Source organism: Staurois parvus, unplaced genomic scaffold (genome assembly GCF_062004578.1).
Source record: "Staurois parvus isolate SC_StPar_1 unplaced genomic scaffold, SC_StPar_1.0 ptg001576l, whole genome shotgun sequence".
Lineage (NCBI taxonomy): Eukaryota > Metazoa > Chordata > Amphibia > Anura > Ranidae > Staurois > Staurois parvus.
The window spans coordinates 28,256-51,212 of NW_028319372.1; the positions used below are offsets into that span (position 1 = coordinate 28,256).

At 47.3% G+C, this 22,957-nt stretch overlaps 1 protein-coding gene across 1 annotated transcript; it reads left to right on the forward strand.

The window, feature by feature from the left end:
• The first annotated feature begins 2,471 nt into the window (after positions 1-2,471).
• Positions 2,472-12,211, forward strand: LOC149435228 (uncharacterized). Its single transcript, XM_089662876.1, has 3 exons — positions 2,472-2,595; positions 6,549-6,688; positions 10,943-12,211. The coding sequence occupies exons 2-3, from the start codon at positions 6,587-6,589 to the stop codon at positions 11,573-11,575; spliced, it is 735 nt and encodes a 244-aa protein (XP_089519002.1). The 5' UTR covers positions 2,472-2,595; positions 6,549-6,586; the 3' UTR covers positions 11,576-12,211.
• The last annotated feature ends 10,746 nt before the right edge of the window (positions 12,212-22,957 follow it).

Consider the following 22,957-nt stretch of genomic DNA (forward strand, 5'->3'; position numbering starts at 1 on the left):
ATCATTTACTTAAGATATCATAATTTCATCTACTTAAAGCATCACTCTAACTCTTATCACAATGCAAGCATAATGAATACAACATGGTATACCTGAATCAATAGCCCTAGCTCAGATTTTCCCACAATTCCCACTGACCCCCCAATGTAAGGGACATTCTTCCCACTGACCACCAATGTAAGGCACATTCTTCCCACTGACCCCCAATGTAAGGGACATTCTTCCCACTGACCCCCAATGTAAGGGACATTCTTCCCACTGACCCCCAATATAAGGGACATTCTTCCCACTGACCCCCAATGTAAGGAACATTCTTCCCACTGACCACCAATGTAAGGGACATTCTTCCCACTGACCACCAATGTAAGGGACATTCTTCCCACTGATCCCCAATGTAAGGGACATTCTTCCCACTGACCCCCAATGTAAGGGACATTCTTCCCACTGATCACCAATGTAAGGGACATTCTTCCCACTGACCCCCAATGTAAGGGACATTCTTCCCACTGATCACCAATGTAAGGGACATTCTTCCCACTGACCACCAATGTAAGGGACATTCTTCCCACTGACCTCCAATGTAAGGGACATTCTTCCCACTGACCCCTCAATGTAAGGGACATTCTTCCCACTGATCACCAATGTAAGGGACATTCTTCCCATTGACCGCCAATGTAAGGGACGCTCTTCCCACTGACCCCCAATGTAAGGGACGCTCTTCCCACTGACCCCCAATGTAAGGGACATTCTTCCCACTGACCCCCAATGTAAGGGACATTCTTCCCACTGACCACCAATGTAAGGGACATTCTTCCCACTGACCACCAATGTAAGGGACGTTTTTCCCACTGACTCCCAATGTAAGGGACATTCTTCCCACTAACCTCCAATGTAAGGGACATTCTTCCCACTGACCACCAATGTAAGGGACATTCTTCCCACTGACCACCAATGTAAGGGACGTTTTTCCCACTGACTCCCAATGTAAGGGACGTTCTTCCCACTGACCACCAATGTAAGGGACATTCTTCCCACTGACCACCAATGTAAGGGACGTTCTTCCCACTGACCCCCAATGTACGGGACGTTCTTCCCACTGACCACCAATGTAAGGGACATTCTTCCCACTGACCACCAATGTAAGGGACATTCTTCCCACTAACCTCCAATGTAAGGGACGTTCTTCCCACTGACCACCAATGTAAGGGACATTCTTCCCACTGACCACCAATGTAAGGGACGTTTTTCCCACTGACCCCCAATGTAAGGGACATTCTTCCCACTGACCACCAATGTAAGGGACATTCTTCCCACTGACCACCAATGTAAGGGACGTTCTTCCCACTGACCCCCAATGTAAGGGACATTCTTCCCACTGATCACCAATGTAAGGGACATTCTTCCCACTGATCACCAATGTAAGGGACATTCTTCCCACTGATCACCAATGTAAGGGCCATTCTTCCCACTGACCCCCAATGTAAGGGACATTCTTCCCACTGACCCCCAATGTAAGGGACATTCTTCCTACTGTCTACCAATACACACTGACAGCTGAATGAGTGATTGGTTAAGAATGTAGCAACCCCACCTGTTGTGTTTACAAACACTGATTTGGACTGCTTTTTTGCCAGCTAAAACAGCTAACACCTTCACTAAATATACAATAATACTGGCTTTGGTTAATCAAAGCCAACCCTTGCTATATGCTGGGGAAGGGGGGGGTGTCCCAGAAGCAGGACTGGATGTGCTACACATGTCCTGTGTACAACAATTATTTTTTTGGGGGTATGTGTAGCACGCCCAAAAGTCTGCAACTGGTTTTAAAATACAAGAAGGATCTAAGGATGTGAATGCAGCTGTCATTAGATGCCAAGGAACACTGTCTGTCAACCAAACGATCAATCAGCTTCCTCGACAACATTATAGCCAATAGGAGGTAGGTGTATTTTGAATGGAGGTTGATTATGCTAAAGGAGAAGGAAGAGTGGGGTATACAGAAGAGGACTCCATAATACCAAAGATTGTGACAGTGGGAACTTCACCTGGAGATGACACTAAATCTACACTATGAGAAAGCCTGGTTTCTGCAATCCCTTGAGTAGCCTGGAGTCCTAGTTGCCCATAGAGGTCATGAAGCCACTATAACCCCGACTAAGCGGCTTTTTAGTGGATTCCTATTGCAGACAGACCATTGTCAATGCTCATTGGTTAGGAAAGTTAGATTTCATATGTGTGTTGTATGCATATGTGTAGTACTCTGTATGTCTTGTATTGTTTTCCTACAATTCTAGGTCATTTGTATGTGCAGCTTTCTTGTTTAGTAAAAGCACATTAGTATATTGTAGGGTTTCCCTGCTTCACCACAAAGTAAAAGAAAAGCCAAAAAGATATCGGTGCAAAGCCGGCATACCTTTCACTTTTGTGGTACCCCCAAGTTCCTCTAACGGTATAAATATCAGCAGTCATTTCCCATTCACAGACCTACTGCGGAGTGTTTGGACTCCAGACGGTAATTCTATCACACAGAGTCCATAGTGCTGAAGAGTCTGAGCCGGCCTGGTCCACATTGCGTCCTCATCTCTACACCAACAGGTAAGAACTCTAGAAATGGACGGGGGTCCTATAAACACTCATTACTGATAGACGAGACCAAAAGGAGCTTATCAGAAATATATGGACATATAGGAGTACCGAACATCTTCTACAGGGGAAACTCGAAAAATGAGAATATGGTGCAAAAGTTCATTTATTTCAGTTCAGCAACTTAAAAGGTGAAACTAATATATGAGACTCATTCCATGCAAAGCAAGATAGTTCAAGCCGTGATTTGTCATCATTGTGATGATTATGGCTTACAGCTCATGAAAACCCCAAATCCACAATCTCAGAAAATGAGAATATTCCATGCAATCAATAAAACACGGATTGTACATAGAACAATATCGCACCTCTGAGAAGTAGAAGCTGCATATGTACTCAGTACTTGGTTTGGGCCCCTTTTGCAGCAATTACTGCCTCAATGCGGCGTGGCATGGAAGCTATCAGCCTGTGGCACTGCTGAGGTGTTATGGAAGACCAGGATGCTTCAATAGCGGCCTTCAGCTCTTCTGCATTGTTCGGTCTCATGTCTCTCATCTTTCTCTTGGCAATGCCCCATAGATTCTCTATGGGGTTCAGGTCAGGCGAGTTTGCTGGCCAATCAAGCACAGTAATCCCACGGTCATTGAACCAGGTTTTGGTGCTTTTGGCAGTGTGGGCAGGTGCCAAGTCCTGCTGGAAAATGAAGTCAGCATCCCCAAAAAGCTTGTCTGCGGAAGGAAGCATGAAGTGCTCCAAAATCTCCTGGTAGACATCTGTGTTGACCCTGGACTTAATGAAGCACAGTGGACCAACCCCAGCAGATGACATGGCTCCCCAAATCAACACAGACTGTGGAAGCTTCACACTGGACTTCAAGCATCTTGCAGTGTGTGCCCCTCCATTCTTCCTCCATACTCGGGGCCCTTGGGCCTCTCCATTCTTCCTCCATACTCGGGGTCCTTGGGCCTCTCCATTCTTCCTCCATACTCGGGGTCCTTGGGCCTCTCCATTCTTCCTCCATACTCGGGGTCCTTGGGCCTCTCCATTCTTCCTCCATACTCGGGGTCCTTGGGCCGCTCCATTCTTCCTCCATACTCGGAGTCCTTGGGCCGCTCCATTCTTCCTCCATACTCGGGGTCCTTGTGCCTCTCCATTCTTCCTCCATACTCGGGGTCTTTGGTTTCCTAAATGACATGCAAAAGTTGCTCTCATCAGAAAAGAGGACTTTGGACCACTGAGCAACAGACCAGGTCTGTTTTTCTTTAGCCCAGGTAAGACGCTTCTGACGTTGTTTGTTGTCCAGGAGCGGCTTGACAAGAGGAATACGACATTTGAAGCCCATGTCCAGGATCCGTCTGTGTGTGGTGGCTCTTGATACACTGACTCTAGCCTCAGTCCACTCCTTGTGAAAGTCCCCAACACTTTTGAATGGCCTTTTCCTGACAATCCTCTCCAGGCTGCGGTCATCCTGCTGCTTGTGCACCTTTTTCTTCCACACTTTTCCCCTCCACATAACTTTCTATTAATGTGCTTTGATACAACACTTTGGGAACATCCAACTTCTTTTGCAATTCCCTTTTGAGGCTTTCCCTCCTTATGGAGGGTGTCAGTGATGGTGTCAGGTCAGCAGTCTTTCCCATGATTGTGATTCCTACTGAACCAGACTGAGAGACCATTTAAAGGCTTAGGAACCCTTTGCAGGTGTTATGGCTGAATGAGCTGATTAGAGTGGGACACTTTGAGCTGAGATTATTCCACCTTTTCACAATATTCTCATTTTCTGAGATTGTGGATTTGGGGTTTTCATGAGCTGTAAGCCATAATCATCACAATGATGACAAATCACGGCTTGAACTATCTTGCTTTGCATGTAATGAGTCTCATATATTAGTTTCACCTTTTAAGTTGCTGCACTGAAATAAATGAACTTTTGCACCATATTCTCATTTTTCGAGTTTCACCTGTATGTACTTCTGAATCAAGAGGAGCGAGATGCTAACACCCAACCACATACCAAATGGATATTTGCACATATTTAGGGGAGCGCTGCACCATATTGTTTATAATCTACAACTGTAAATAAACTATTTTTGCTTTTACAGTTACCTTCTGATAGTGGCACAGTACAGTACAGGACCACAACTGGCCTATAGTGGAAGAGAGTTACTAACGGGAGAAGGGAGGGTAGGTGGGAGATGGTGGAGCTGAAGGATCATCAGCAATAGGAGATGGAGGGCAAGGTGGAATTGGGCCCACACCTCATATTGACGGAGCTTAAGGGTCATTAATATTAGGAGATGGAGGGTGATAGGAATCAGCCTATGTCTGTAGCCCGTCCTCATCACTTTCATCACCAGGCCTGGGAGAAATAAAGCTCCAGACACCGAAAAGCTTAATGCAAGACATGAACTCAGTAGGCGTTGCTTAACCCCTTCCATACCGGGCACTTTTACCCCCTTCCTGCCCAGGCCGATTTTCAGGTTTCAGCGCTCTCACACTTGAATGACAATTGCGCGGTCATACAACATTGTACCCAAACTAAAACATGATTTGCCAATGGCTCCCACTGCACTCAGAGTCTCCTGTGACACCAGGGAGAGGGAACAGTGCTGAATCAGTGGAGGAGTTGGGTACGTGTTTTTTCTTTGGGGCGGGGGGCATGCTACAAGCAAAGGGAATACATCAATGTTTTGACTTTAGAACCAATCTAATCCAATCACCATTGACTGTGTCAAGCCTGATATTGATTGTCCAAGAACAGGATGGGAGGTGCGAAGGTTTGTGGCACCACCCCGTTCTAACTATAGAAGCCATCCATCCAGTCTGCAGTGGGTGTTAATCATTTGAGTCACATGGCTGAAGGTATGAATTGTAGTTAAATCAGTAGGATGAATATGTTAAAAGGGCATCCTATGTGGAGGACAGATATATGGAAGGCCCCCCAACCCCTGAATAGGGAGCATTGTTTTAGTCTGACCTTTTGCCAACTGGCTTTTCTCTCTGTCATTATCCCGATCCCAAGAATATCGATCTTGGGGTCCTGACCCTAGTTTGCCCTTCCAAAGTTGATCTGTTTGTAGAGAGGTTGTTGTAATCCCCCCCAATGTACAAGTCTTTGTATTCCTCCCTACATTGCACTACATATACCAAGTTATGTCTCTCGTGGTTGGGTGTTGGGTCATTTGGATGTACAAGTTTCTGTCTCAGTGTACTGCTGGTCTTGAAAGTTTGTGGGCGGGTGTGGCATGGTGCAGCAGCGATAGCACAGAGTCCGGTTGCAGAAAACAGAACTTGTATTGAAGGCAAAGTTCAACAATACCAACAGCCCAGTGGGAAGGCAGCCAACTGGGAACACTCACAGGTCTTAACAGGAATTTGGAATGGAAAGAGGCTTGGATGTGCCGACAGCATCTGTCTCAGAGGGCTGAATACGTCCTGGCTCGTCTGTGCCAAAAATGGTAGGATTCCGGGGGGATGACTTATCCCTGTACTGTCCCTATTTGTTTGGAATCTTTCATTGCTGCTATTCACTTTCCCTGACAGACAGGTGACCTGTCCCTACACTATCCACTCGTAAAATGTGCACCAAGCCAGGGTCTTAAATAGACTCTGCCTTATCCAAGATGGCAGCCAGAGTCACATGGGGCAGCAGCATCCAACCGGATCACTTCTCCAGTAGTCCAGAAAAGCATAGAAGAGTATGTTCCTCTTGACTTCCACTGCAGTTGAGCAGCACCTGCCTACAAGGCACAGGCCCAGATTGAAGTCCAGCATTAGACTGAGACAGGGGCCACACACAGGGTCTGAGGGTTAGGAACACTTTGAATGGAATTTCCTGTATCACACATAACCAAAGCAAGCAGTGCATGCATCCTGAAAATATGCCCATTTATTGCAATGTATCACCTGACTAGGACTGTCTTGATCTGGCCTGACTTTTCTCATCTTGCTTTTCCACTTCATAGAAGTTTTTTGAGGGCCAACTGCTGATCCCAGAGACTTCATGACCACCTCCCCCCTGAGAAGACAAATGTCCCATCTAACCGAACAGCTGGACAACATGGAACAACCTCATGAGCAGAGGGGTTTTCATGGAGAATTGGAGGTGGGTAAAGTTCAAAACACAACTAAGAGGATGTAAGAAAAGCTCATACCTTACTACACCATTGAGGCATGTTCCTTCCTAAGATCTTCCTTTGTTATGCATAAAGCAGAACGTTACTCTGTCTCAATCTACAGAATTTTTTTTAATCTTTATACTGCTAGTATTAGTAAATAAATAGGAAGATATATTATATTTACTTGTTTTACATTTCTTTAGTTACTTCCTGGTCTCTGGCCTAGGCCAAAATTATGTCATACATCCCAGCAGTCTCCATGGGATGAGGGGCTTTCTCAGCTAAGCACACCCTCCTGCCTGCATGCCTGAGCTAAGCGAAGATGGATTCCATGAAGTAGATGCTATGTGAATCATCTGCTCTAACTCAAGATGGCCGCAACTAGAAATGCTAGGGGGTGAATTCTTAACAAAATAAAGCATGGAGAAATAGATGGATGGGTGAAGTTTGCTTTGAATTATAAAAATAAATTAAATATTTTTTTTGTTTGTGGTGCTCAGATGAAGTCTAGTTCCGCTTTGAGAAGAATTCTGCAAAGACAACAATCTTTCAAAAAAATACACAGGATAATAAAAGTGAAAAGTCGGATAAGTATGTACCCTCCATGTCCAAAATAGGGGCTACTAGAGAAATTTTGTTCTGCTGGGTGGTAGACAACCTAGCTGATTTGTATTCTTGTTCATTGGGTTTTTCCCCTAAATTCAGTGGAGCTGCAGTTTCTCCCTTCTGCCAGCAGGTGTCACTAGTACCTCTGGTATTAGTTGGAGACACTACATAAAAGAAGGGTATAGTTGGCCCCCACAGCCCAAATAGACTTGGCAAAAATGATTTAAGAAAAGAAAGATGTGTGGGTGTCAGGGATCCTGTCGCCGTGCAGCGGTGCAACGGCGACGGATTCCCTCGAGTCGCGGCGGTGCAAGTGTGCAGGTGCGGGAGCGTGCGGCCGCGCATGCGCAGTGGCTTGGAAAACTCGCGCATGCGCAGTAAGCGCACACGTCACGTCAGGTGGGCTATTTAAACCTGCTTAGTAGTAAAATCACTGCCTTCTGGTCTACTACGTTCCTGCATATATTCCTGATCCTGATCCCTGTATTCTGCATTACCCGACTAAAAAAGAACTCCGCCTGCACTGACCCCGGCTATCCCTGACCATTCTCTTGCTTGCTCCTTTTGTACTTATCTTCCCGCTTGATACTGACCCGGCTTGCCTGACTCTGCTATATTATGCTGCCTACACCTGCACCTGACCTGCATCTTGTTGGTTACCATACTCACCTACCGCTGCACCCTGCGCTCTGCATTTGGCCTGCATCCGGATTACCGCCATACCTATCAGCCATGGCATCCATGCACCCGCATCCTGACTGCCGCCACACCTACGTTCCTGCACCCGCACCTGGCTTGTGTCCAGATCTCCTGGGTCCCCAGCTACCTGCCGACAGTCTTCAGGATCCACACGGCACTCCTGCCACTCCTGGCTCTGCGCCTCTGTTCCCACTTCCAGGGGCTCCGAGCGGGAGTTGTAAGAGGACGCCCTCTCTCCACATCAGGCTCCCCAACCAGGTACATGACAGTGGGACGTTAATGGTGCAAATATTTCCTCAGGATAAACAGACACAAATAGACTCGGGTAAAAATGAGTAAAGCTGTATTACACATTATCTAAAAAACGTGAAAGCACAAAGACACCATCTACCATAGACACAGTTTGGAAAAAACAACCCTTAAATATAAACTACTCCAAACCACCTTCCTTTAATATACAAAATGATGGAATCATGGATATGCTTGGTAAGCTGATTAATAACTTTGGTGAAGCCAACGCGTTTCACCAAATATGCTTCTTCAGGGGTTCACATATGGGGAAGAGGAAAGCACTGCAAATATATAAAAAGCCATAAAACACACTTATAACAGTCTATGGCAATGGAAAATCATGTACAACTTTTATAGTGATAAATACAGTCAGGTCCATAAATATTGGGACATCGACACAATTCTAACATTTTTGGCTCTATACACCACCACAATGGATTTGAATTAAAATGAACAAGATGTGATTTAACTGCAGACTGTCAGCTTTAATTTGAGGGTATTTACATCCAAATCAGGTGAACGGTGTAGGAATTACAACAGTTTGCATATGTGCCTCCCACTTGTTAAGGGACCAAAAGTAATGGGACAGAATAATAATCATAAATCAAACTTTTACTTTTTAATACTTGGTTGCAAATCCTTTGCAGTCAATTACAGCCTGAAGTCTGGAACGCATAGACACCACCAGACGCTGGGTTTCATCCCTGGTGATGCTCTGCCAGGCCTCTACTGCAACTGTCTTCAGTTCCTGCTTGTTCTTGGGGCATTTTCCCTTCAGTTTTGTCTTCAGCAAGTGAAATGCTCAATCGGATTCCGGTCAGGTGATGGACTTGGCCATTGCAGAACATTCCACTTCTTTGGTTGCTTTTGCAGTCTGCTTTGGGTCATTGTCCATCTGCACTGTGAAGCGTCCAATGAGTTGTGAAGCATTTGGCTGAATATGAGCCGATAATATTCCCGAAACACTTCACAATTCATCCGGCTGCTTCTGTCAGCAGTCACATCATCAATAAATACAAGAGAAGCAGTTCCATTGGCAGCCATACATGCCCCCGCCATGACACTACCACCACCATGATCACTGATGAGGTGGTATGCTGAGGACCATGAGCAGTTCCTTCTCCATACTCTTCTCTTCCCATCACTCTGGTACAAGTTGATGTCGGTCTCCTCTGTCCATAGGATGTTGTTCCAGAACTGTGAAGGCTTTTTTACATGTCGTTTGGCAAACTCTAATCTGGCCTTCCTGTTTTTGAGGCTCACCAATGGTTTCCATCTTGTGGTGAACCCTCTGTATTCACTCTGGTGAAGTCTTCTCTTGATTGGTGACTTTGACACACATACACCTACCTCCTGGAGGGTGTTCTTGATCTGGCCAACTGTTGTGAAGGGTGTTTTCTTCACCAGGGAAAGAATTCTTCGCTCATCCACCACAGTTGTTTTCCGGGGTCTTCCGGGTCTTTTGGTGTTGCTGAGCTCACCGGTGCGTTCCTTCTTTTTAAGAATGTTCCAAACAGTTGTTTTGGCCACGCCTAATGTTTTTGCTATTTCTCTGATGGGTTTGTTTTGTTTTTTCAGCCTAATGATGGCTTCACTGATAGTGACAGCTCTTTGGATCTCATCTTGAGAGTTGACAGCAACAGATTCCAAATGCAAATAGCACACTTGAAATGAACTCTGGACCTTTTATCTGCTCATTGTAATTGGGATAATGAGGGAATAACACACACCTGGCCATGGAACAGCTGAGAAGCCAATTGTCCCATTACTTTTGGTCCCTTAACAAGTGGGAGGCACATATGCAAACTGTTGTAATTCCTACACCGTTCACCTGATTTGGATGTAAATACCCTCAAATTAAAGCTGACAGTCTGCAGTTAAAGCACATCTTGTTTGTTTCATTTCAAATCCATTGTGGTGGTGTATAGAGCCAAAAATGTTAGAATTGTGTCCATGTCCCAATATTTATGGACCTGACTGTACATTTAAAGTGGCAGCTTTAGCTCGGACCCCCTTGCCCAAGGATTCCCTCCAGATAGCTGAATGAGAAGAGGATTTATCTGGGTCTTGCTGTAGAGAGACTTGTAAATGGTTGCTAACAAGTTGTCCTCAGTTGCAGTTTCCTTGGGCATTCCATACAGCCCTTACCTCATCCAAGTTCAATACCCCTAATAAAATCTATAAAAAAAAACCAGATCAAGGACTAACTACTGTCTCTGGTATGCAAGTCTGAGAAAATGCGTGTTGCCTGGCTGTGCAAGACTATAGGGGATCCAAATTTACAGCAACTTCTAATGGGGAGGTGCTACATAACCTTAATGTCACACAATCTTGGAATCACCTGTATTTCTAAATAAACAATTTAAAAAGAAAAAAAAAGAAACCACTGACAGACCATCAGCGTATAGGAGATCACAGCAGCCCAGTAGGAGGCACACAAACCCTTCTGGTGTATGCAGAGTTGTCTGACCACCATTCCGGTCCTGTGGTGCCCTGAAATGTCTATTGGATGAGGCTGTACTCATAGTAGGGTCAGGGAAGGGTGTGAAGGTTGGTCTCAGCATTTTGTGGATCCAGCAGGTGTTCAGTGTGTGTAGAGTACTTATGTATCTGATTATATACAGTATATATATTTCTATTAACAGGAAAATCACTACATCAGATCATGGAAGATTGAAAAGAACCATGAAAATGTAGGATTTAAAATTTCTGGAGACATACCACCTACCAAATTACCCACAAAAAAAGATTTAAGAAAGTATGGAAAATCAGCATTGAAGCCGAACTTGCAGAAGAAACCAACCTTGAGTACAGCAAATGCTGGAGTATCAGCCTCAAATCTTATTAAAGTAATTGACACTGCTGACAGACCAGCTGATACGTATGCTGAAGACACATACGCTCGAGCTGGAACGTACGCCACGGCATCCACAGACAAACCCATGGAGAGGATCCCAAAGGCGGGAGCTTTTGCTGAGGCCGGGGTTGGCAGAGCGGGGGCAAAGTTCAGTGTTTTTGAGGCTGAGGCTAAAGGGCCAAACGCCTTCGCTGGAGCTGAAGCCAGTGCAGTGGGGGCTGGCGCCATGGCCAGAGCAGAAATTGGAAGTGTCTCTGTTGGTGCCGGCCCACTTACAGCTAAGCTTGGCCTTGGTGTGGACACTGGGGCGTCAATTGGAGTTGATGGCGTTGAGATAAAATTCCTGGGCACCGGATTCCGCATAGGGCCAAGACCTAGCTTTTCTATATTCGGCAGTGAGGTGTCATGTGTGATCCAATAAGGTCTTCTCTCACATGTCCTAACTGTGTGTATCAAGCAGAACACACAACAATCATAATGTCAGGATATCAATTATATATACCATATATTACCTGACTACCGCTGAGCACAGACCACCCACCTCCCCCCACCATGAAAATTAATTAGCTTCTGCTTCTTTAATGATATCTCCTTTCCCGGCCTGTGATAGGACAGTGAGGGAGCAGCAGCTCATCGATGACGTCATCCCTGTGCTCCTCCCTCCTGTAACCATGTCCAGTGTTAGGAGAGCTCTGATTGGCTCATAGTGCTCCCTGGATGCACTGAGGATTATAGGAATCCAGTGGGAAGATTCAGAAACAAATGAGAGTTGTGTGTAAAATGATGTTTCATGATTTGTTCGAATGTCTACAGAACAGAGATGAAATGGTATGGAAGTATTTGTCTGGAGTTCTGCTTTAGTCTGTAGGAATCCAACAGGAGGAGATAATAAGAGAACAATATTTTACTGACCTGCCAATTGTTGTCTAATTGCTGTCTTCATGTACCGCTTACTGCTAGTTTAAAGGAAAAAAAATGCTTATTAATCACATTATATCGCTGATCTGATACAAAGTTACCAATGTCATCAAATAGGACCAATAAAATGTAAAGTGAAGATCTGGGCTCAGACTTGTACTTTGTGTGATGTCAGCTCTGGACTACATCGGGGTGTTCCAACCTTTACACCTTCCGCATTGGAAGACGAATTGTCTTGGGTCACATTTGCTGAGGCACAGCAGCCTGCATTGGTCAGGAAAAAGGTTCCTGCACCACTTCTGAACTGCAGCGGCCAGGAAATCGCATGCTGCTCTTCCACCATACAATGTCCCAGCAGTTCCCACACCTGAGAACATGTTGCATTTTAACCACTTCCAGTCCGGACACTTTCCCCCCCTCCAGTCCGGACACTTCCCCCCCTTCCAGTCCGGACACTTTCCCCCCCCTTCCAGTCCGGACACTTTCCCCCCTTCCAGTCCGGACACTTTCCCCCCTTCCTGTCCGGACACTTTCCCCCCCTTCCAGTCCGGACACTTTCACCTCCTTCCAGTCCGGACACTTTGCCCCCCCTTCCAGTCCGGACACTTTCACCCCCCTTCCAGTCCGGACACTTTCACCCCCTTCCAGTCCGGACACTTTCACCCCCTTCCAGTCCGGACACTTTCACCCCCTTCCAGTCCGGACACTTTCCCCCCCTTCCAGTCCGAACATTTTACCCCCTTCCAGTCCGGACACTTTCCCCCCTTCCAGTCCGGACACTTTCTGTTAGGGATCCGGGTGTGACCAGAAATGTGTGGACTGACACAGGGAAGTAGCAGGCTTCAAGAACGCAGGCGTAGTCAGGGCTGGAGAGGTGGAATGGTCAGGCAGGCCGTTTGGTAGTGTTAAGCCGCCTGGCAGAGTCTCTAGCAGCCCACCGCACAGACGCCCTCAGGGCGCGGGGTCTAAGTCCCAGCCTGCTGTTCACCAGGGCCCCTGATGGTGGGGATGGACTTGGTGCAGACTGGAACCAGGTCGCGACCCCCGAGTGCGACCTGCGGTGGTAGAGAGTACTGACAGGGGAGTGCAGGAACGGAATCTAATTTGGAAGAGGCAGACAGATACACTGGTCTGATCCGAACCGGATGGATGGATGGATGGTCGGGTACAGTATGCGTGGTCAGACAGGCCGGGTCGGTATTATGCGGGCAGCGAGGTACAAGAGGAGCGAGCTAAGAATGGTCAGGTCACAAGCCAGGTTCAGCAGGGTGCGAGCAAATACAGTACCAGGGATCAGACGGAAGAGTAGTCAGGCAAGCCAGGGGTTAAACAGGAGAAGAGCAGGATCAGGAACAAGCAGAGGTCGGCAACGGAGTATACAGCAACACAGGAACAGGATACAAGGGCTCATGGGAAACATTTACACCAAGGCACAGATCACAGGCCTGGTTATTCCTTAAATACACCTCCTGCAATCAGCCCCAGGTGTTGGCTGACTGCAGAAGTGAGCTTCTGGCTGCTGAGAGCACCCGCTGGTCAGCCCTGGTACTGCAGCCCACACGGCAGGTGAGTCCCACCACCAGTGCTGAGTCCATTCCGGACACTTTCCCCCCCTTCCAGTCCGGACACTTTCCCCCCCTTCCAGTCCGGACACTTTCCCCCCCTTCCAGTCCGGACACTTTCCCCCCCTTCCAGTCCGGACACTTTCCCCCCCTTCCAGTCCGGACACTTTCACCCCCTTCCAGTCCGGACACTTTCACCCTCTTCCAGTCCGGACACTTTCACCCGCTTCCAGTCCGGACACTTTCACCCCCTTCCAGTCCGGACACTTTCACCCCCTTCCAATCTGGACACTTTCACCCCCCTTCCGGTACGGACACTTTCCCCCCCTTCCGGTACGGACACTTTCCCCCCCTTCCAGTCCGGACACTTTCCCCCCCTTCCAGTCCGGACACTTTCCCCCCCTTCCAGTCCGGACACTTTCACCCTCTTCCAGGCCGGACACTTTCCCCCCCTTCCAGTCGGGACACTTTCACCCCCTTCCAATCCGGACACTTTCACCCCCCTTCCGGTACGGACACTTTCCCCCCCTTCCGGTACGGACACTTTCCCCCCCTTCCAGTCCGGACACTTTCCCCCCCTTCCAGTCCGGACACTTTCCCCCCCTTCCAGTCCGGACACTTTCACCCTCTTCCAGGCCGGACACTTTCCCCCCCTTCCAGTCGGGACACTTTCACCCCCTTCCAATCCGGACACTTTCACCCCCCTTCCGGTACGGACACTTTCCCCCCCTTCCGGTACTGACACTTTCCCCCCCTTCCGGTACGGACACTTTCCCCTCCTTCCAGTCCGGACACTTTCACCCCCTTCCAGTCCGGACACTTTCCCCCCCTTCCAGTACGGACACTTTCCCCCCCTTCCAGTACAGACACTTTCCCCCCTTCCAGTACAGACACTTTCCCCCCCTTCCAGTACAGACACTTTCCCCCCCTTCCAGTACAGACACTTTCCCCCCCTTCCAGTACAGACACTTTCCCCCCCTTCCAGTACAGACACTTTCCCCCCCTTCCAGTACAGACACTTTCCCCCCCTTCCAGTCCGGACACTTTCACCCCCCCCTTCCAGTCCGGACACTTTCACCCCCTTCCAGTCCGGACACTTTCCCCCCCTTCCAGTCTGGACACTTATTATTATTATTATTATTATTATTACTACGAGTTTATATAGCGCCAAAGGGTTTGCTCAGCGCTGTACAATAGAGGGGGGACAATACATGGCACAGTACTACAACAACAAACAACGTACGAGGGGTAAGAGGGCCCTACTCTTTCGAGCTTACAATCTAGGAGGGAGGGGGTAAAGGTACAGTAGGAAGTGGCTGAGGGGAATGAAGTGGTGGGAGGAATGAGGGAGGATGGCCATTAGGTGAGGGTGGGGTAGGCTTCCCTGAAGAGATGGGTTTTGAGGGAGCGCCTGAATGTGAAGAGGGAAGGCGACAGTCTGATGGATTGGGGCAGTGAGTTCCAGAGGATGGGGGAGGACCTGGAGAAGTCCTGCAGTCGTGCATGGGAGGAGGAGACCAGGGAGCAGGATAGAAGGAGGTCCTGTGAGGAGCGAAGGGTACGGGTAGGGCGGTACTTGGGGATCAGGTTGGTGAGGTAGTCAGGGGCAGTGTTGTGAACGGCTTTGTAGGTCAGGGTTAGGAGTTTAAATTTGATGCGTTGGGCAATCGGGAGCCAGTGGAGGGAGAGGCAGAGGGGGGTGGCAGAGGTGGAGCGGGTGGTGAGGTGGATGAGTCTAGCCGCTGAGTTCAGGATGGTCTGGAGCGGGGAGAGCCTGCACTGGGGTAGGCCGGTGAGAAGAGAAGTGTCCAGTCCGGACACTTTCACCCCCTTCCAGTCTGGACACTTTCACCCCCTTCCAGTCCGGACACTTTCACCCCCTTCCAGTCCGGACACTTTCACCCCCTTCCAGTCCGGACACTTTCACCCCCTTCCAGTCCGGACACTTTCACCCCCCTTCCAATCTGGACACTTTCACCCCCCTTCCAATCTGGACACTTTCCCCCCCTTCCAGTATGGACACTTTCCCCCCCTTCCAGTCCGGACACTTTCCCCCTCTTCCAGTCTGGACACTTTCCCCCTCTTCCAGTCCGGACACTTTCCCCCCCTTCCAGTCCGGACACTTTCCCCCTCTTCCAGTCCGGACACTTTCCCCCCCTTCCAGTCCGGACACTTTCCCCCCTTGCAGTCCAGGCCAATTTCCAGCTTTCAGCGCTGTTGCACTTTGAATGACTATTGTGCGGTTATGCAACACTGTACCCATATGAATTTTTTAGCCTTTTTTAAGACAGATAAAGCTTTATTTTGGAGGTATTTATTCACCGCTGGGATTTTTATTTTTTTTGCTATGTAAATGAAAGTCCAAAAAAATTTTTTAAAAAGTGTTTTTCTTATAAAATTTTGCAAATAAATAATATTTCATCATAAATCTTGGCCAACATTTATTCCGTTATCTTTTTAGTAAAAAAAAAAAAACCCAAATTAGTTTAAAACCAAAAATTATTATTTTTAAACATTTTTTTACATTTTTATTTTATTTTTTTATATTATTATTTATGGGTTTTTTTTGTTTGTTTTTTTACATACTGTCACCCTAGCACCTATTAGGGTTTTTTGGGATCCTAGACCCAGTCAGTATGCCTCCAGATAATCCTGGATTTCTCCCACTCCAAACCAAAATATAGCCAGCCTCCAACCTCCAGGATCATCAGACACCACTCTCCAAGAAAAAGCTCAGAATAATGTAGGGAAAAAAACTAATATACAGCGTAACACTGCAACACTCGGTTATATTCAATCTTCAAGTACCAAGCAGGGGCGGACTGACAACTCATGGGGCCCCCGGGCAATAGGGGATCATGGGGCCCCTGTGTTCTTGCCCACACTCAAAAAAGCCTATGAAAAAGGTACCAGGGGCATCTCATGGGGCCCCCTACTGACCCCGGGCCTTCGGGCAGTGCCGAGTTTCCAAATGGTCAGTCCACCCCTGGTACCAAGCCACTCACATGCTTAACCTCCCTAGCAGTCTGATTATGTCCATATTTCTGTGCTCAAAGCGGTACATTTTTTGCATGGAAATATGTTATTTTTTTATTTTAGGCTGTAATTTTTAGGAATAATTCACTGAAATCTGTCCGAGCAAGAGTCTAGTGAACATCCCGGGTATGTTCAAATTTGAAACACAAAATCATACATTTTAAATTTAATAAATAATCATAAAAAATAATAATATAATAATAATAAATGTAATTCAATAATATAATCAAACCAAAAACACTGAAATGTGAAATATAGCGCCAAGTTTGCACATCGCTGAGCTCAGTCGCAGAATCGTTTTCAGTGTCTGATGAGGAATTTCCCCCACGAATCATTATCACTCAATTCTGCAAGTGGTTCTGATTTACTATCGCTGTTCTCTAGCCGGTCTAAAACCGCGTCTGACCTAAAGGGAAGCTTTTTGGACGCCATGGACTTTTCTCAGTTTCCAGGCAGAAAGAACAGTAACAATGCAGGCAGGGCGCCGGACAAAGCACTCGGGACACAATGTATGTGAAATGGTTTGATACAGGAATGTTATACTATGTGATTTTACTGTATTTAGTGAATGTCACTTTTACAACTTTCAAATTTCCCGCCAGTTCCGTCCCCCGTACGTCTCGACGTCGCAGGGAACGGAACCCAGAAGACAGATGCCGGCATCGGCCGGAGGACATTGCCGGGGACACTCTGCAGGGGGGACATCGCGGGAGAGCAGGACAAGGTAAGTGCAGAAGAGATCCCAGAGCAGCGCTGCAGTGTATTCCCGAGTGTGGCTCGGGGGGGGTTACCGCTTGTGGTGCTGAAACTTTACACCGAACTACACTCGGGAATACCGCCAGGGGGGTTAATGATCAAAATCAGCATTTTATTTCATTTTATGAATCCAAAACGCCAGATCACCAGGGTAATTTCCTAAGATCCCAGGTCAACACCAGATGACAGCACAGAGAATCTCCCATACAGAAAATGGCCCCCGGGAATGCCGCACGCCGGCGTGCGTTCCATTCACCGGAAGTGACGTATTATGTATGGCGGCAAAACCGGAAATGTGTTGACGCGTTTCGCCCCTCCTCCAGGGCGTCTTCACAGTTTACACATAATTTACTACTTGCCTTGACTTGGGTGCAAAACGTTGTGTAACGGAACGAATGATTGAATCCTGCTAAAATATAACAATAAAAAATGATTGCAATCACAAAACTGGTCAAAACCCTTAAAAACCTAATAAACTGATTAATAGCCTCATATCGTGAGACTCCCTTCTGTGTAAAGAAGATTTGAAAATGGTATCTGTAATAAAATTTGAATCTTTGCCCATAAAGGATCCTAGGATGGTAACAGTGTCCATGTTTTATCCTTGAATCTCCGATGCACTTTTATTGTCTAGTTGAGTTGGATTCTGGTATACACTCTCATACATGACACGGCTCAAAGATCGACAGGTAATTCAAAGTAGACATGTGCCCTTCATTTCCTTCCAAATCAAAATTTTTGTTATTCGGAGCCTCGGATGTATCCAAATTTCTAAATTACAATTTGAAAACGATATTGAATTAAAAAACAAATCTGAAATATAAACATATTGCTGACTATTGCTGATTTCCTCCAAAGACTATTGGGTTGATTTATTAAAGGCAAATAGTCTGTGCGCTGAAAGTGCAGTTGCTCTAGATCCGAGGGGAGCTTGCAAGGAAAATTAAAAAAAAAAAAAACAGCATTTTTGCTCTCAGATGATCGGATGATAAAAATCAGCAGAGCTGCCCCCCATTTTAGAGCTGCCCCCCATTTTAGAGCTGCCCCTCAGACCTAGCACAACTCCACTTGCAGTGCACAGACTATTTGCCTTTAGTAAATCAACCTTCCTTTGTATTAGTTTTAGGATACAGCCGTCTCCTGAAATTTAACCCCTTCACTCCCTGAGGGTAAAACAAATCTTAATGCCTAAGCACAATTCTGCAACGTTGACCTGTGATAGTAAAACCATCCGTATCATCACAACTACTTCGTACATCCAGGTGGATTATACCGCGATTTTTTCAGGACAAATTGGTCTTTCATTTGGTGGTAAATGGTAATGGATAGCTCCTGATTTTTTATTATCAAAGGAAAACTGGCCCAAAATAGTAAAAAAATATTTTTTTTTTTATTTAGCTGTGTGTTTCTTGTTACAAACCATAACCTACCACCAAATAACAACCCAAAATAAATTCTCCAGCTCTTGACGATCGCAGCGATACCATATATGTGTATGTTATTTGTTGTTTGTACCCGGAGTACAGCCCAGAAACAATAGTGCGCATTTTGTTTTTGGCTTTTTTTTTTTTACCTAAAAACACACTGACACTGAAAATAACACTGACACCAATATTTTTAAATCCTGACCTTTGACCTTGACCCAAACACTAACCTGGTACTGAACTAGATCAAACCTTGATCTAGGTATTTTCTTTATTTTTTCTTTTATTTTTTCTTTTATTTTTTTAATATTTATTTATTTTTATTTTTTCCTTTTTTTTTTTACAAAATGTTTTTCTCTCTCTATCCCAGGAGTTAGAGAAATACAATGTATCTCTCCTCTCCATTCATAGAGAGAGAAAAAAGCAAGGGGGCCGGGCTGTACAGTGACTGATCACTGTGATAGCCAATCAGAGGCTATCACAGCGATCATGTGACCCAGAATTGGGAGTCCCAGGTCCCGATCGTTAGAATGGGACCCGGGGCTCTCAGTGACACCGCGGTCCATTTTCACCAAGCCCATTTCCGTGAGGCCGCATATTTGTGTGACGTCAGCGTCAAGGGGTTAAATTGTCAGTCAAAACATTAATTTACTTCCACACAGTGTTCAAACAATGAGAGCTGTTTCCCCATCTCACAGCCGCACCCCAATCGATGAATACCTTTGCGCAGGGTATGCATGAACGGGTCCCCCCAACTCCAGTGAGGGTCAGGAACTTTCCTGGGATGAGGTTCCTTCTCTCAATCACCTCTGGTCGGATCAAGGTGACTTCTTCCCCGGTGTCACAGAAACCAGTTACAGACCGGTTGCCCACAGTGACCGGCTGCAAGATGGCGGGGGTTACCCGCATCTTCCTGCGGACAAACAGCACTGAAGAAAAGTTGCTGGCCGGCTGGCCAGGTGATGTCACCTGCTTCTGCTTAGGACACTGCGTCCTGAGATGACCGGATCTCCCACAGGTGTAACATCTGCGGTTGTCAAGCAAGGGTGGCTTGGCCCCAAGTACTGCAGGTATTGGGTGAGGGGAAGCTTGACTCACCGGCGTAGGAGGGGTTGCTAGGGGTGATTTCCCTCCTTTCCAGCCATTTGGAGGAGCCTTGGGAGGGTCAGACACCCGCGTGTGGACAAAGGTATCGGCCAGATCGGCTACAGCTTTAGCAGATGCCGGCTCTCTCTCCAAGACAAACGGTCTGACGTCTGCCGGCAGATATGCAGGAGCTGATCTCGTATCATGAGATCCTCCAAAGACTCATAGCAATCAGCTTTCAGTCCTTTAGTCCACTACCGGAATGTGGTGCGTAAGCGACTCGCCACATCCGTGTAGGAGTCTCCAGGTCCCTTTTGAAGGACCTGAACCGCTTGTGGTACACTTCCGGGGTCATCTGGTACTTCCGGACAATGGCTTCTTTTAGAGCTTCATAATCGTCGTCCTGCCCCTCTGGCAATTCGACAAACGCATCCAGGGCCTTTGCTCATAGCCCTGGTGTCTGGTACCGAGCCCATTGTGCTTGGGGCAGATGGTACTGACGGCAAGTTTTTTCAAATTACAGTAAATACATGTCAATTTCACTATCTTTTTCCATCACTGTAAACTTGGCTGCTGTGCCCATGGTCAGAGAGGCGTCCCTGTGCTCTAGGGACCCGAGGTTCTGAACCTGTAGCTGCTGGAGCCTCACCATCTCCAGTTCGTGCCGACGATCAGCTTATCTCTCAGCCTGGCGTTCCTCTCTGGCAGCCGCTGCTTGCCGTTCCGCAGCCGCTCTCTCAGCCTGGCATTCAAGGAACTGCAAGCATGCCCCAGGATCTGTCTCCATGATGTGTTTCAGGGCTTCCTGCATCTGAGGAGAGTCTCTGCTGGTTACAGGCACTCCGGTGCTGGCCTGCTCAGGCGGTGGTGTGAAGATGACATTCGGTGATCCTCCATTGTCAGTCTCTGTATGCCCATCCTGCGAGGCCGTCTCTGAGCCACGGGGATCGGAGGTAGCGGGAACACCTTCATGGTGAAGTTCCCCCGAGTTCTGGTCTGCTCGGCTATCATGCTCCAGTAGGTCAAGAATCAAATCTTCACGGGATTTACAACCGACGTCAATTCCTTGTGAGGCACATTCCGCACTCAAATCACTTTTGCTCATTTTCCTGTATTCTGCGTCACCAGGCATAATTGCAAGCAAAGATAGAATAGAAAGCAGAAAAAGAAAGGATCTGTCTCTATGTGTCTCTCTCTCTCTATATACATATAAAAAATATGCACCGCTTGTCTCTAGGGACAATCCTTCAGTGCAGAGCTAATTCCTAACATGCACTGAAGCTCTAACGCAAACTATCCCACATACGCTGCCAGCCAACGTGACGATTGCGGCGTCAGACCCCAGTCCTTCTCACCAAACCCGTGACCAAAGGACTAGCCAATCTAAAACTGCAATGTCACTTGTGTAACAATGCCACGCCCAGCTGCACCCTGCACAAAGATTTTCCAGCTAATGGACCACAATCTGTTTACCTGCAGCCTGGGAGCGATTGTTACCGGGTCAGGTTAATTACGCAATTAACCCTTCACACTGCCATCACCTCCTTTTTGTACAGAGAAAGAGGAAACTCGGCAATATTAGCAATAAAACTATGATGTTTTAATAATCGTTTGTATACACAATGTCATCGCAGACAGATGTATGCAGATGTTTAACCACTTGCCTACCAGACACTTATACCCCCTTATTTACCAGGCCAATTTTCAGCTTTCAGCGCTGCCGCACTTTGATTGACAATTGCGCGGTCATGCAACATTGTACCCATATGAAATTTTGATAATTTTTTTCTCACAAATAGAGCTTTCTTTTGGTGGTATTTAATCGCCACTGGGCACTTTACTTTTTGCGCTATAAATAAAAAAAGTGCAAAAAATTTGAAAAAAAAAAAAAGTTTCTTTGTTTCTATTATAAAATTTTTCAAACAGGTATTTTTTCTCCTTCACTGATGTGCGTTGATGAGGCAGCACTGATGGGCACTGATAGGCGGCACTGATGGGCACTGATAGGCAGCACTAAAGGGCACTGATAGACAGTAGTAATGAGGTGGCACGGATAGGCGGCACTGATAGGCAGCACTAATGAGGTGGCACGGATAGGCGGCACTGATAGGCAGCACTAATGAGGTGGCACAGATAGGCGGCACTGATAGCACTAATGAGGTGTCACGGATAGGCGGCACTAATATGCAGCACTGATAGGCGGCACTGATAGGTGACACTGATGATGGGTACTGATAGACGGCACTGACTGGCATCACTGCTGGGCACTGACTGGCGGCACTGACTGGCACAACCCCTGGGCACTGACTGGTGGCACTGACTGGCAGCACTGCTGGGCTGCACTGGTGGGTGGCACTGGTGGGTGGGCACAGGTGGGTGGCACTGGTGGGCACAGGTGGGTGGGCACAGGTGGGTGGCACTGCTGGGCACAGGTAGGTGGCACTTCTGGGCACAGGTGTGTGACACTGCAGAGTGGCACAGGTGGGTGATCTGCTGGGCACAGGTGGGCGGAGCTAGTGGGCGCACTGCTGGGCACAGGTGGGCGGAACTTGCGGGTGGCACTGCTGGGCACCGATCATCAGGGCACTGATCATCAGTGCCCTGATGATCGGTGCCGATCCCCGCTCTGACAACTGCCGGTTCTCGGCAGTACTTTCCTCACGATCTGACAGCGTGAGGAAAGTGCAGCCGAGAACCAGCACTTGCATTTCCCTCTGATCAGCGTGTCATTGGACACCGCTGATCACGTGGTAAAAGGCCGCTGTGATTGGCCTTTTACCACATCACGTGATCAGCTGTGTCCGTAGGACACAGCGATCAAGGAGATCGCCGGGTGCGCGCCCCAGGAGAGCACGTTCTGGGAGGACGTCATATGAAGTCCACTCAGAACTGGCCGGCCGCAGTGCAGCCGTCATTCGGCTATCTGCGGTCGGCAACTAGTTAAAACACACAGTAGCGCTCTTCAGAGACAGAGATTCTTAGTTTGCATTAAAGAGCTTTAGAAACAGTTCAACACTTTCA